The 16690-nt window shown below is 39.0% G+C and overlaps 1 protein-coding gene across 3 annotated transcripts in view; it reads left to right on the plus strand.

Annotated features, from left to right (window-relative positions):
* Positions 1-3695: 3695 nt before the first annotated feature.
* Positions 3696-16690, plus strand: part of LOC104589263 (uncharacterized) — a 34088-nt gene continuing 21093 nt past the window's right edge. The window contains exons 1-4 of one of the 3 annotated variants that reach the window (XM_088888975.1): positions 3696-4115; positions 11227-11301; positions 11411-11472; positions 11581-11756. In XM_088888975.1, the coding sequence (XP_088745101.1) occupies positions 3863-4115; positions 11227-11301; positions 11411-11472; positions 11581-11756 (566 nt within the window). In that variant the 5' untranslated portion in view covers positions 3696-3862. The remainder of the gene's footprint in view (positions 4116-11226; positions 11302-11410; positions 11473-11580; positions 11757-16690) is intronic. The other 2 variants (XM_088888973.1, XM_010247521.3) reach the window with 2 other exon arrangements.

Consider the following 16690-nt stretch of genomic DNA (forward strand, 5'->3'; position numbering starts at 1 on the left):
TAAAAGTTTGCACATACATTGAATGTACAACCAATGGTATAATGACTGGGTTGAACAGGTAAATGATTCAAAGATCTTGAGTTAGGTTATTTTTGACCATGTCAACATTTTTAACCAAATGCCAGGTTTTAGGAGAGTTGGACCCAAGGCTGGGTGATGATGTGAGTGATTCAACTGGTCAAGTCAATAACGGGTTGAAAACAATATATTGTATTATAAATCCCCCTTCTTGAATCATTTGATCCGTTACATTGTTGCGTGACTCTCTATACAAATTGATTCATTTTGGATGGAATTAATACTGGATAATTCACAAATTAAAGAAAATCAAAATAATCAAACCCCCTTCTGTTTGATATGTAATTAACAAAATAATTTTCTTTTGTTTAGTTAAAAATAAATAAGTTAAATTTACTAATTAACATGGTGTTTGGAAGTGTGGGCGCTTTTTGGAACCGATTTTTAAGAAATGTCCATGCTCCCAAGACCCGTTTTTTCACAAAAAAAATGCTTCTACTACATAGGCAGTGAACAACACTATGCTGTTTGGTAAAGTGATTTTCATCACCATTTTTCATGTATGTGCTGATAGGTAAGCGCCACATAGGATACATATCAGTCAACCGTTGGAAGAAACGGTTCACCGATGTAATTTGTCGTTTCATGCATTGGTGAGATTCCGATTTTTGGGGTTTGCCCAATTTTTTAATCATCGGCTGAACCAAACAATCAGATACATGGGCATTTGTTAAAACACCTATGTGAATCCAATGTGGCACCGTTTTACAGCTCTTCAAACAATTTAACCGAGTTTCATTCGTGAAACTCTAGCTTGGCTCTGACCAGATTAGTAAATTCTAGCTTGGGCCAGCTGGGTCTGGCTACTACTGCGTTCAGATTCTACGGTGTAGTCCAATCATCCGGTCTGGCTACTAATGAACGTAGACATCCCTTGTCTAGTTATCTTGGTTCTACTAAAAAAACAATCTACTGATCTAATGGGCAGTGCATGGGTTGGTTTGGTTTCATTTAAGATAGAATCTAAAACCAATTCTTACAGGTTTTTAATTTTTTTTCCAGGGTTTACTCATAAATCTTTCTTTTTTTATCCCTCAAAAGGAATGTGTTCTTTAACAATTATATTTAATTTCAATAATAATAATAATAATAATAATAATAATAAAGGAAAGTTCCCGATCAGTACCCTATACTTTAGCTCAAGTGGCAATTTGGTCACCGAACTTTAAAATACGACAATTCAGCACCCAAACTTTCAAAATGTGACAATCTAGTACCAGTCCATAAACAGTCGTTAAGTGACATTTGAAAAGTCAAAAATGCCCTTCGAATGCCACATAATTCTCTTTATCAACCATCCAAACATTGTTGACAAAAAAACTAAACTGTCCCAAATCCTAGCCTCTTCTATTCAAAAAAGTGGGCGACTGTTTAGAAGAATCTAGAATTTGAGATTGTTCATTTTATTGAATGTTTGGATGGCTGATAAAGAGAATTAGATGGCAAATTCTTAGGGCATTTTTGACTTTTCAAATGTCACTTAACGGCTGATTAACGACAGGTATTGGATTGTCACATTTTGAAAGTTTGGGTACTGAATTGTCGGATTTTAAAGTTTGGGGACCAAATTGTCACTCGAGCCAAAGTACAAGGTACTGATCAGTGTAAATAATAATAATAATAATAATAATAATAATAATAATAATAATAATAATGTAATCCAAAACTCATCAATGTAAATTACGAAGACCCCCTTGTACTATGGGGTCAGTGACAAAGACCCCGTTTACTTTAATTTGCAATAAATACCCCCTCAACCATTAAGTCACATGATTGAAGGCATTAAATTACCAAAATACCCCACTAAACTTTCTCTATTTTTTTCTTGCCCATTTTCTCTTAAAACCTAATTGACCCAAAAATACCTCCATTGCTTCTCACCAGAAAATACTTCTGTCATCTCACCAGTGATCATTACCGTAAAAGGAAGAAATCTTCGATAAGTTAATTAAAAAAGGGGCACTCATTTCAATTAACTTTTATGGAGAAGACAATAAATAATAAAAAATAAGATGGTTTCATAAATTAAAGAAAAGGGTGAAATAAATTAGAAAAGGGTAGTTTGGGTATTTAAAAAATTTTAAATAGTTGGATGAGAATCTTTTTTGAAGTTAACTGACAGAAATGCTAACAAAGGGGGTCTTTGTCGCAAATTTAAGTACAAGGGGGTCTTTGTTGTAAATATTACTTTTTTCACCATTGATCATACACCTTCAAATATTAAATTCAAGAAAAATGATCGAACCGCTTAGATAACTCAATGGCCAAGTGAGAGTGTAAGACCATAGTCTTTGTAACCATAAGTGCTTGGGTTTCCTCAAAGTTTTTATTTTATTTTAATTTTTTTTGGGGGGGAGGGAGGTTTTATTTCATGACAAGCATGGTTCCAAGGCCAATTCCACTAAGGCCAATCAAGGCTGGTTGTCTAAATTGTTTCTGGTAGGATAAACCCCTAGACCCTTGAACCGGTATGATAGGGGTGAGCAAATGGGTAGATTCTACCCAGAATCGAATGAAGCCAATATCGAACCAGCCTTGAATTGACCCTACCCAATCTGTACAGGGTAGGGTCTGGTTCCACATTCTTGGAACTGACCCCTACCCAGGGCAATTCCAGGGTCTAGGGGTTTACCCTACCCGAACCGACCTTGGTTGGCTTTGGTGGAACTGACCTTGTTGGAACTTGCCTTGGAACCAAAATTGCCTTGAAATAAACCCCATAATACTTTTGGGGATGTGAAGATTTGAACCCAAGCTTTCATGGTTACAAAGTCCATGGTCTCACTTGACCATTGAGTTAACGAAGTGATTTGATAATTCGTTTTCATTTTGATATTTGAATATGTACAATAAATAGTGCAAAAGGTAATATTTACAAAATTTAAATTAATTTATAAGTTTTTAACCATATAATAATAATTTACATATTAAGTTATTTAATTTAATCAATAAAGATAATATAAGTTTTAAACTACATATTATATTTATTAAAAATCAAGTTTTTAAAGAACTTGTTTTTTTTTTTGTTTTTTTTTTTTGTGAAAGAGGAGAGTAAAGAAAGCACAAGTTTCATGGATAGACCCTGAAACTGACCCCAAAACTACCATGACCAGAACCAACCTTCACAGGCTAGGTTCCAGTTTGATCCCTATAAGGTAAGTTCTAGGTTATGTCATGGAACCAAACCAAACTGGCACATGCTCACCCGTAGATTGTGACCAGTCCATGTTTTATTTTATTTTTTTAACTTTAAAATTAAAAACACCACAAAATTCTAAGGGACTGAAAATTAAGGAAGAAGTGAGAGTAGGCTTACCCACATGGCCACATTGATGCGGATCAATCCACCAATTAAACCGGAAACTCGGGAACCATCTCTTACTCCGGACAGTCCGGGTTGATGGCTTATTCGTTACCGTGCTAAATCAATTACACAAACCCACCCTTGTGTGGGCATTAATCTTATCTGATACCAATCTAGTGGCTAAAAGCACCCTCAAGTCATCAAGTGAAGCAACCGCTTTTCTGGTTTGTAAGTTTCATTTCCCGCATACATGGAATGGAAAAGGTGATCAGTTTAACGATATCGATAATACAAACAAGCTATTTGTGTAGTACTTACACCATATTTATTTCAACGCTTGAAGTTGGAACCCCTCCAGACCTCCAGCTGTCCCTCTTTGAACATTTGCTTCATCGTATGCAGCAGAGCAAACTTTACACTCCAGTTCGTTTCAGTTCACAACCTACCCTGTGGTGTAGAGACTGAGATTACTTGGAGAAAATGGCTGAATTTGCAGCTGTTTCGCCTTTGAATACTACTCATTTATGCTTCTGCAAATCTCCTGGGCCTTCTTCACATAGAGCCTCCTTCCCATGTCGCTCCTTTCCACTTCCTCTTTCTTGGAAGAACATCTCCGTTGTTCGCGCCAAGAAGAAGAAGTCACAAGTTGAACCACCAATCCTAGAACCCTCAATCATTGAGGAAGTAACAATGGAGGAGGAGGAAGATGAAATTCTTGATCAATTTGAAGATGGCAAGTATCCAGCTCCTTTGTTTTCCTGTGGTTTTAGTTGGTGTTCTAATAGATTATTGAGCTCTGTGAATTGGGTTAATCTTTTTTTTTTCTTTCTGGTGGAACATAATTTAATTCAGTTTCCCATTGTGAATTTATAATGCGGTTCTCTATGCCGATTTAGATGCAGGTATTCTTTATTTTCTCGTTCTTTTCATCTATTTGTTTATTTATATTTATTATTTTTTCTTTTTTTTAATTTTTTTTGAGCAGGCTATGAATGCTGAGCTTAATATCTTACAAAATGCAGAAAATTTTCTTTTGATAGGCGGGTAGATTCTTCTTCGTGTGATAAAAGCTTGGTTTAATTGGTGTCTTGTGAACTCATAATCTTGTCTGTGTTTGGTTGCAGTGCAAATTTATTTGCACTAGTACAAATGCATGGGAGTGGAAATGAAAAAAATGCAAATTCTCTTTTAATTTTGTTTTGGGTTTTACTTTATTCTACTCCATGCCTTAATTTACTTCATTTGTACTGTAATCAAACAAAATAAACTAAAATTTGAAACAAAAATAGATCAGAATTTACACTCAAATAATTTGCACTGCCATAGTTTTGCAGCAGAGCAAATTTATTTGCATTGCAACCAAACACAGCCTAAGGGAGCTATCCTATAAAATATAATAGCGTATCCCTAACATCTAAAATAGTCTTGATTCTTATTTAGTCTGACCAACTTTGGCTATTTCATTCACAATATCACTACTTGGTTCATGCAAAATTGTGGAAAACCTTGGTACAACTTATGCTCTTCTAATCTTGGTTCCTGTTGTACTTATTCATACCAATCAAAAAGCATAAATAAGAGGTGCAACCTGTAATTTCAAGCAGCTCAGTTGCATTACTCTTGCTCGATTGCTTGCTATTTTTGTGGGCAAAGTTTGTGAAGTGTGGTTTCACTTCTCCAATTGTGTGGTTTCCCTATCAGAATAAAATGGAAACTTAAAAAGAACTTACACGGATTATTGTGAACTTATTCTCACTAAAGCCTGCAAGATATGATCTTTACAAGTGATATTTCTTGAAACTACTGCAAATTGCAATTTGGTTTGCTCATTCTTTGTCAATAAATCCATTATATCTGGAAACAGCTTAGATAAAAGCTTTTGCAGTATTGTCTATTCTTAGAGACGGTTACTGGGGCACCTAGGCATTCTGCTGGTTCTAGGGATTTGCCTGCCTACATACTCTGAAACTAGGCAGGTCTATTGGTTTTCTGAATGGCTGGCTGCCTTTGCAATTAGGTTGTCAGTTAGCCTTGTTTTTCAGATGGGCATCCCTTGGTTTTATAAAGCATAGGGTTATAAAACGTAACTAGACTTTGCAACATTATGTTCAACTTCTCAGTATCTATTTGAGTATTTGTCTTGTCTATTATTTAAACATGGCACAGAAGTCTCTTGCCATGTTGTGTAGGGAATAGGATGCCTAGGCAGTTGTTTGGTTTTCTGGGAGACTACCTAGTTTTGAAATACATGTACTGTAATTAGAAAAATTTTGCATCCTACTCTATTGTGCATGTTTCTCTCTTGCAGATGGCAAATTATATTAAATTATTAATAGAAAGAAAGTCACAAAGTATAAAGATAACAGGACAAAACATTAGAAGCTATTTGGGGAATGCTTGAGTCTTGATGATCCTCTTTAGACTTCTAGATAGAGACCATCTTATGTCCTATGATAGTAGCCCAATGTTTGTAAAGGGAATCCGAAGTGGAACAAGTTTTTCTTTGTTCTATGATAGACTACCTAGTTTTCAATGACTGATAGAAAAAAAGGCTTTTGATGGGTGTTACAGATCTAATCTGTACTGGTTTCAGTCCTATCACAGTAGAGAAATAGAACTGAGAAGAGAGAAGAGAGAAAGAAGAGAAGGAGAGATATAGAAGAAAATCTGGCTCGAACTAGAGTGAAAACCGAACTCTCTAGTCGGCCAGGTATTATTTAAAGGTTTGTAATTTAAGTCACAAAGACTCTTATGCTCCTAACTAAGTATGGGACATAACACTTAAATCAAATCATAAAGGAGATTACACCATGCTACTAATCTAAGATAAAATGGCCAAACTACCCCTTAACAGCCGACTCTAACACTTCCCCTCAAGCAAGAATTGTGGACTGTAGCCTGGTTATCATAATACTTCATAGGGCCATCAATTTAGTACCCCATCTTCTGTAAGAGATTCTTCAACCACACTAGTTCACATGTAGCGTGTGCCATGGCTCTATATTCAGCTTCAACATTGCTTCTTGCCACCATAGTCTGCTTTTTGCTCTTCCATGTCTCCAAATTGCCCCCAAGAAAGGTATAATACCTTGTAGTGGGCCTCTTGTCAAATATTGAACCGGTCCAATCAACATCTGTGTAGCCCTCTATCTCAAACTTCCTCTACTCATCTATAACAAACCATGACTTGGAGATCCTTTCAAGTACCGTACAATCCTTAGAACTACATCCCAATGTGGAACCCAAGGATTCTGCATAAACTGACTTACCACACTAACTGCAAATGGTATGTCTAGCTGAGTATTGGTCAAATAATTTAACTTGCCCACCAACCTTTGGTATCTTCTAGGATCTTTAAACTCCTCACCTGCATCACTACTCAACTTGACATTTGGCTCCAGGGGTGTTTTAGCTAGTTTGGCTCCCAACAATCCTGTCTCCTCTAACAAGTCAAGAACATACATCCTTTGGCACATATTAATACCATGCTTAGACCTTGCAACCTCTATCCCCAAGAAATATTTTAATTTTCTAAGATCCTTTGTTTGGAAGTGATCATGACATCATGTAGAAAGGTCTTCAATCTGTCAATCCCCAACCTATCACTGCCAGTAATAACAATGTCATCTACATATACTACTTACCACCAACAAAATCTTCCCAACACCTAAATAATAGTTGAATACTGAATGTTCAACTTAACACTGTCTCATGTCGAATTCTTTCACCACTTCATTGGATCTACCAAACCATGCACGTGGAGACTGTTTAAGTCCATAAATGGCCTTCTTGAGCATGTACACCTTATCGTCCTCCCCTGAGCAACAAACCTTGGTGGTTGCTCCATATAGACCTCCTCAAGAAGGTTACCATGTAAAAAGGTATTCTTGATGTTGAGTTGAAACAAAGGCCAACCATACATAGTAGCTAGGGATATCGAAACATGGACTGAGCCAATCTTAGCAATAGGAGAGAAGGTCTCTATGTAGTCAATGCCATGTAACTGTGAGTAACCTTTTGCAACTAGACCTGTTCATGGGTCGGGTGGCCCGACGGGCCGACCCGGCCCCTGGACGGGCTTGAACAGGTATATGGGCCCGCGCGCTTAACCTCGGGCCAAAAAGCCCGGCCCACAATAAATTTGAGCCGGGCTCGGGATTTGCCAAAATAGCCCGGCCCGACCTATAATTAAACCTAAAAACCCTAGTCGAATACCCCTCTTTTTTTCACCTCTTTGCCTCTTTCCCTTCTTTTTCCAGCCAAACCCTTCTTCTCCACATCCTCTTTCCCTTATTTATATTCTTTTTTTAATGTAAATAAATTCTGATTTATATTGATTATTGAATTCAGAATTTATATTGAATTTATATTCCTTTTTAATGTAAATAAATTCTGATTTATATTTTGTTATTGAATTTAGAATTTTTATTCTTTTTTTAATGTAAATAAATTCTGATTTATATTGATTATTGAATAGGGAAAAATTCTAATTTTTTTTATTAGGTCGGGCTTCAGGCTCGAGCTCGGGCTTCGGGCTTTTTATCAGGGCCGGGCTTGGGCTCGAGCCTAACATATTTCCATTAATGAAGAGTAAAAGCCCGGCCCGGCCCATGAACAGGTCTATTTGCAACCAATCGAGCTTTCAACTGCTGTATACTACCATCCGGTAAATACTTGATAGTGTATACCCACTTACAACCTATAATATGCTTTCTGGGAGGGACAATGGTGAGATCCCAAGTATGATTATGAGCCAAAGTTGAGAGTTCTTCTTCCATTGGTTAGTGCCACCTTGGAGAGGTAAGAGCTTCTTGGACATTCTTAGGAATAGAAATAGAAAATGGCAGAGAAACAAACTGTTGATGAGAGGTAGAAAGATGAGATATAGAAACATAGTGCAACTGCATTTACCTTTCACAAGGCAATGGGAAAGGTCAAGGTCAGAGAGGTGGTGAGGTTGGTGCGGAAACAATTGTTGAATTTGTTGACGGTGAAGAAACTTGAGGAGGAGCCGGTACATGTTGATGCGTATGCACTTGTCTGATGGGTGGTCGTTTAACAGGAAGCTGCACTGGAGGTGAAGAATTGGTCACAACTAGAACAAGAAGAATGAATTCCTCAATAGGAACTAGAAGTGGAGGTGGAAAAAGAGGAGAGACATCTGACCCAGAGAAAACGGAACAAACTCAACGAATATAACATCAGGACAATCGAAAGAACGTCAGGAATTGGGGTTATAACACTTATACACATTGTGGGTCCTAGAATAGCTAAGAAAGACACACTTAGTAGATTGTGTATCTTGTCCATTCTAGGCCCAAGATATGAACAAAGCTCACACACCCAAAAACCTTGGGAGTGAGAGGAAAAGGAGACAAGGTGGGGAACAAAACAAAGAAGGGAGAATGACGTTTAAGGATGGACATGGGCATCTAATTAATAAGGAAGCAAGATATAAGCACAACATCACTCAAAAAAATGCTTGGGTGCATTCATATGATGCAAAAGGGACCGAGCAGTCTTTAAGAGATGTCAGTTCTTTATTTCAGCCACCCCATTTTGCTGAGTGTAAGTGCATGAGGTTTGATAGATAATGACATATACCTGAGTGGGCAAGGGTAGTTGTATTCTGCTGAGAGGTAGCCTGGAGGAACCGCTCATACTCATCATGTGGGACACTTCATCATCTCTTTCTCAGAGGCACCCGTAGATGTAGAATGTATATGATCAACTTTTTGAATTTCATCTCCCGTACCACTACCACTAGCCACCACATGATTTGCCCAGGTTGAGGGTGGGCCATGTAGGTTATAACAAAAGTTGATAATGTCTCCCTCCATTCCATAGTGTGTACACTTAAACCATCAGTATGTCATCTACCATGATCTCCCCCTAAATCTTGACCTCGAATGCGCCCACCACCACAATTGTACATGGGACCACTATCACCACCATGACCTAGCTGAACTCCCCGGGCTCCTCCTCCTCTGGAGATGAGCAAACACTTCCTCAAGAGAGAGAAGAGCAGGCCCACCTAGTATCTATGCTCTTACTGGTTCATATTTAGACTTTAATCCTAGTAAGAGTTTGGTTACATCAAGTTGTTCTTTCTGTTGTTTCTGAATTTTGACATCAGATGTAGGGGGATGTTAAACATTCAACTCATTCCCAAGATTCCTCATGCTACCGTAATACTCTTCAAGACTTTGATTTCCTTGCTGCAGATTAAAATACTCTTGGTAAAGCTGATATACTTGGTGGTGTTATCTTGCTCAAAGCAAAGCTTATTTGCATGGTCCCAAATCTCCTTAGCTGTATCTAAGAACATAAAGTTCACACTAATCTTGGGTTCCATGCTATTCTAAAACCATGTCATAATTTGTACATCTTCTTGTTCCTAGTCACTATACTCTTGAGAATCAACTTAGGGTTTTTCCTCTCTCACATGCTTCACTTACTTCTTAACCTTAAGAAAGACCTCTACACACTTAGCCCAAGGCACATAATTCTCACCATTCAGTTTAATAAAAGTCATTTGCACATCTAGGTAATCAGGGGGAATCATAACTAGACTTCTGTTCACTGCTGTCTCCCATAGCTGCCATAGTAAAAACAAACTTCCCACTCACTAGGATATCGCACCACTTCACTTGCTAGCCACCACACTACACCACTAATGGCTGATTACTGCTGAAAACATCTACTGTAAAAGTTTCAGCAATAACAGTCACTGCAGTCATACACTTTCAGTACCACAAAACCACCCGGATACACCCCACACACATACCACTAAGTCTGCAACTAACCAATACTTGTTTCACATTGTAACACCCATGCAACCCACCTATTTAAACCACACAAATCAGCCCTGCACCAATCTGTCTACTACACCACCTGAAACAGCCCTCTTCGATCCATCGATTAGAGGGTTTATACCAACCACATGAAACACTCAGTGCACCACCAACTGGAGGCATGAAAACCTCCAAAATAAGAAAATGATCACTCCTTTTCAGCCCTTTTGTGAAACTCCAAGTGATTGGTGAGATCTCTATAGAAAACTAGGGTAGAAGGCGATCTAAAATTCTGGGTTAACTTCTGATTCAATGGCAGCTGCTCTGATCTATGTTACAGATCTAATCTGTACTAGTTTCTGTCCTAGAACAGTAGAGAAACAGAACAGAGAAGAAGAGAGAAGAGAGAAAGAAGAGAAGGAGAGATAGAGAAGAAAATCTGGTTCAAACTAGAGAGAAAGTCCAACTCTCTAGTTGGCCAAGTAATTTAAAGGTTTCTAACTTAAGTTAGAAAGACTCTTATGCCCCTAAGTATGGGACATGACACTTAAATCAAAATATGAAGGACATTACATCATGCTACTAATATAAGATAAATGACCAAACTACCCCTTAACAGCCAACTCTAACAATGGGAATATGTAGCCTGTCTTATTAGTTCACGAGTTAGAGGAAGAGAGTTATTGAAATCATAATGCATCTATTATACTTGCATACATATGTATATATACACACAAATAGATATAGGCATATGCTGTGTTAATCCAGCCAATTCTAAGTCAGAAGCCTGACAAATCAGGTCATTTACTTGGTTTTCCTACCATGATAGAAATCTATCCAAACAATTTTCTGACAAATAGAATAAAAAGTTTCTTCACCAATATCTGTTTCTTATTATGAGATTTTATAATTTTTTTGAGTGGTAATACATTGATAATACCAAAGTAGAATGTTTGTGGAGTAAATGGACCACTATAAAATTTTCATGAAAATATCATTTTGTATGACCATTTTAGTTAAGATATATTTCTTCCAATTTCACTTATGTAGCTACTGACAAGCTTTGGAACAAAAACATGGAGTACTTCTCAACTTGTTATGAATTAAACAACGTTTGTCTTCCAAGTAATACATGTAGTAGAGATTCCTTTTTGTATATTTAAATACATATAAATTGTTTATCCTTCACAAATATTGGTATTATGTCTAAACATTTTCTTTTGGATTTGTGTAGAGGTCTTTCAAGATGGTGATGATTATTTTGAGGAGTATGAGGTGGAAGATTCTGAACCTTATGTAAGCTCTCTCTCTCTCTCTCTGTGCATACCCATATGCTTGCATAGATACACACAGAAGACATGGTTGGGAGACAACATTTTGAGGATAACATATATATATTAAAAGGTTGGAGATGGAGGTGAAGGAGGTGGAATATCTCTTGCTGGAACATGGTGGGACAAGGAAGCATTAGCTATAGCTGAGGAGGTTTCTCAATCGTTTGATGGTGACTTGAAAATTTATGCATTTAAGACATCTGCGAATTCCATCATTCAAGTGCGAATTGAGAAGCTTTCCAATAAGTAAGTTCCTTTGCATATTAATCAATGTCTTTGTGCAATGCAATGTTATAGAGTTTCCTCTTATTAAATGATTTGTTACCTAAACAATTTTCATAATATTTGTTATTTTATTTTATTATCTTTTGGGGAAAACCTCTTATACTATGGTTAATAGCTTCAACTTGGATTTTAGGTTTTTAATGAATTCGAACAGGAAAAAGTAAAAGTGAAAATAAATTGAATGACAGAACAATTGATAAGGAAACAACCTATAAAAAATGATAGAGAAACAGTGGACTCTGAAGAGAAACTCACTGCCTACAACTAGTGAATGAAATAGTCATATGAACTTAATTAAGGAAAACCTTATTTAGTCCTTTTGTCTCAAATGCAACATGTGCCTAGGCACACTTGGTGTGTGCCACACTAGTAGGTAATGTGCAGGCAGGAGGTTGAAGTGGGAAAGAGGGGGAGAGGGAACATGCAGTAGTAGGTAATGTGTAGGCAGGCAATAGGAGTGAGGTCCACTGCTTTAAATAGAAGAGGTTCAATTTTAAAAAGGGAAACGAGGTAACTGGTCCGAGAGGTTAAAGGGTATTTTTGGAATTAACTTGCCTTCATTGAAAACTGGTTTTAGCTCCTTTATGCCCAGTCAAACAAGGTCTGAAGAAAAAGATGGCGATGATGAGTGGGTTTGGGTGGTGACGAAGTATGAGAATGGTAGGAAGATCGCCCAGCCAAGTAGAAGCATAGGTGAAGGCAAATCCATTGCTTCCTGTCCAGAAGGAAAAGGAGCAGAAATCCAAGAATTTTGAGGTTATAGATCAACCTAGTGGCTGTTTGTCTCAGAAGTCAGCGGAGGATCCATTTCAGATGATTAGCAGTTGTGAAAGAAGGGCGGGGGAAAGTTTGGGGAATCTTCGGAGGCTGGATAAGACAGAAGATTAGGTACTCAATCGTTTCTTGGATTGCTGGTAGGGGCAAACCAACTGGGGACCAACAACAGTGAGAAGCTACCAGTGACGATAGGAAACAGGAAGAATGTTGAAGTTGGGTTGAGAGTTTTAGAAATCATCACCTGCTTGAATATTGAGGAAAGTTCAAAGGATATGGAAGGCCTAGTGGTGGGAGTGATCGGCAGATCAAGATGCCATAATCAGGAAAATGGTGAATGGGCTTCAAGACCTTTGGAGGCCAGAACAGTGGATACAAGGACAACAGCGATGGTAGGCAAAGAGATAGTAGAAGAAAATATAAACGATAGAGGAAGTCAGAATCAGGAAAATGATGCATGGGCTTCAAGACCTTTGGAGGCCAGAACAGTGGATACAAGGACGACAGTGTTGGTAGGCAAAGAGATAGTAGAAGAAGAAAATATAAATGATAGAGGAAGCCAGAATCAGGAAAATGATGCATGGGCTTCAAGACCTTTGGAGGCCAGAAGAAAATATAAACGACATAGTTGTCAAGGTGACGCCTAGGTGACAAGGCGCCCTTTGAGGCTCGCCTCGCCTAATCACCAAGCAATTTTTACTTCCTACTATAAAATACTTTTTTTGTTCATTCTTTTTTGAGATTATAATTATAAAATAGACATTATTAAACTAAAATAATCATTTTGTGTGTTTATATACTAATTTCTTTTTTATTATTTTCTTAATTAGGGTTTAATCAACACAAAGATTGCTAAATGCTGTATTGAACCCTCAAAGACTTCAAAACCTGAACCAATAAGTAAGAAAGAACTTAAAATTTTATCTAATTAGCACATTTTCTTCTTCCATATATTCTTCTTCTACTTCTTCTTCTTCTTCTTCTTCTTCTTCTTCTTCTATTACTACTACAACCACCAATACTTTTTCATTTCTTCTTTTCCTATAACAAAAATAAGGGTTCAGCCCCTATGCTTTTTTAATTTTATTTTCCTTCTTTTTCTTCTCATGAATATGTTGATTTTCCATACTTTAATATGAACTTTATACTTTGCTTATGAAAATTATGAATAGTTATTAAGGAAATATGGTCATGGTACCTAGGGAATTGCCCTAGGATCCATGTTTTTAACATAAAAAATCCATCACCTAGGCGATGCCTTGGCGGCTTGAAAACTATGATAAACGATAGGTGAAGAGATAGTAGAAGAAGAAAATACAAAAGATAGAAACTCAGTCTAAAAACGATGAGGCAAGTTCCTTGAGCTTCACTTCACCAGGTGAGTTGAGTAAGAGAGGAAAGGATAAGAAACTAAGGAACGAAATAGAAGAGGTGAAGGGAAGAAGGGGAAAGAGAAAGTGGTGGGATGAGGAGGGGGAGACCTGCATGAAAGAGTGTACAATAGGAGGAGGCTACCGGGTTCATCATAGGAAAAAGTAGGGGAGAAGGGAGGAGGTGCGGGAGAAACGGAAGAGATAGGGGAAGGAGTCATGGAGTTCACACAATCCCCCGCTCGATACCTCTATTAGAGAGGAATGTCTGGTTTTACCTCTCTGTAGAAGTGGAGAAGACGACTGAGTCACCTTCACGACCTGCCGAGTCAACTCAGATCCCTCACCCCCCAAAGGGCCTGAAGCTCCTACATGTTCAAAATCCCTTTCTGGAAACTTTCGTAAAATAGAAGGAAGCAGATTGCTAGAGAGTGACCATTTTGAGAAGCCTAAGTTCTTTCCCAAAAGATACCTCTAGGCCTCTTAAAATGAGAAGCTGAAAAAGCAAGGCGGGCCAAGCCTCTCTCGATAGCCCCATTCAAAATTCAAATTGTCTCCAGAATTTGGTTGTTCTAATGCTAACAAGACCCACCAGTTAGGGGCTCCAAACCCGCTTCAAGTTTTGGGCCAGAATCTTTCTATAGTCCAATCGCTAGGAATGAGAGAAGGCCCACGTGGCTCAAGTCTACCTGAGACCCCAACTTTCTTAACTAAGCCTATCCCCGAAAAAATTCCTAGTTCGGGAAGACACAATAGAAAGATTTACAAACCTCCTTCATCACCAGATAGTATAAACTCTTCAATCATTGAATCAGATGGCACCGATGGAGTTGAGGATTCAAGCTCTTATGCAATGGAGGCTGAACCAGATCCTAGGGAGGTGGCATTCTCAAGGGCCAAAGACCTGTTCACTAGTAGTTTGGGGAAATGTAGAACTGTTCGAACAGACTCATCTGGTCAACCCTGAGTACGAGATCAATTGTGAGCTAGCACGCCTAGAGAGAGATCAAGGATGAGACTCACATTCCTTTTCTAGAGTTTCCCCTTCTCCTTCCTCTTCGTTTCCTTTAAATCTTCTTGTTTCTTCTTCTAACCTTGGATCTCACTTTTTTCCCCTTGTACTCCAGGTTCGAACAGAGAGCTTTCCCAACCAAGCGTTAACCCAAACTACAAGAAAAGTTGGAAAATGGGCATCATAGTTCGAACAAACATGTAAGGAATGTTATCTTGGAAGAAGGTGATGAGTTACCGCTCACCTCGGAAGCCCCTTCGAGGGTGGCTTAACCTCCTGAAACAGAAGATGAAGGGGAAGAAGAGAAGGGAAGGTAGGAAGAGGATGGACTCAGAGAGAGAAAACGAAGGGATATTCATTCACACCTTTTATTATATGATTATGGCCTTATATAGCTGGCCTACAGGTGTAATCATAGAGGGAATATCCTCTGATTGCAGGGTAACTAACTCTGGAAGATATCATGGAGGGAATATCCTCTAGCAGCAGAGTAACCAACTCTGAGTGTAACTAACTCTGGGGCTCTGTCGCGTGTCCTTTCTGTCTCCTTGTGAACTACTGATGGGTGGTGGTCTGCTCCACTCCCATAGTTGGGTTCGGGGGGAGTGTTTGGGTCCCAACAATTCCTCCCTCCTTAGCATTGACCTTGCCCTCAAGGTCTAGGTTTGGAAACCTCTCGTTCAGCCTTAGATAAGGTTCCCAAGTGGCGTCTTCTGGAGGCAGCCCGACCCATTCTACCTTGGCTTCTGGCACAACCTGCCCACCTCGTCGAATCCAATGGAAATCCACAATTCTGATAGGCTCCGTGTAAATGTCCCCTTCCTCAGTGAATTGGGGTAAGTTGGATGAGATAGGAGTATGATTTCTCATAGCTTTCTTGAGAAGTGAGATGTGAAACACCGGATGAAGCTTTGAGGTAGCAGGGAGGTCCAATCTGTAAGCAACAAGGCCCACTCTCTCCAGCACCTTATAGGGCCCGTAATACCTTGGAGCTTAAGGTAGACAAAATCACCCACCTGAAACTCTAATGGGCAGTGGTGAGAGTCATAGCGGACCTTCATTCGTTGTTGGGCTTTTGTCAAGTTGGTCTTAAGCAGTCTAAGGATCTCGTCTCTTGCCAGTAGGCGGGTCTCTACTTCTGCCACCTTGGACGACCCATATACATAAGGTAATATGGGAGGGGGTTCTCTGCCATATAGAGCCTTGAAGGGTGTCATTCCTACAGCCGACTGATAAGTCGAGTTGTACCAGTATTCTGCCCACGGGAGCCAGTGGGCCCACTATCTAGGCTTCTCCCCTATGAAGCATCTAAGGTAGGCTTCTAAGCATCGATTAAGGACTTCAGTCTGTGGGTGATAACTTGTGGATGGGCACAGTTGGGTTCCTTGCAATCGGAAGTATTCCTTCCAGAATGAACTCAGGAAGGCAGGGTCACGGTCCGAGACAATGGATCTTGGTGTTCCATGCAGTTTTGCGATGTCCCGTATGAAGATGTCAGCCACCATTGCTGCGGTGTAAGGGTGAGGCAATGCAGAGAAATGGCTGTACTTGGTGAGACGGTCAACCACTACCATGATAACCTCCTTCCCTGCAGAATGAGGAAGTCCTGTGATGAAGTCCATGGAGAGGTCTTCCCACACTTGCTCTGGAATCTTGAGGGGCTGTAGAAGGCCCGCGGGACACTGCGAGGAGTATTTCTGCTATTGGCAGGTTTGGCATTTGGATACATAGTGCAACAC

Source organism: Nelumbo nucifera, chromosome 5, assembly GCF_055504915.1.
Source record: "Nelumbo nucifera cultivar China Antique chromosome 5, China Antique-T2T, whole genome shotgun sequence".
Classification (NCBI taxonomy): Eukaryota; Viridiplantae; Streptophyta; class Magnoliopsida; order Proteales; family Nelumbonaceae; genus Nelumbo; species Nelumbo nucifera.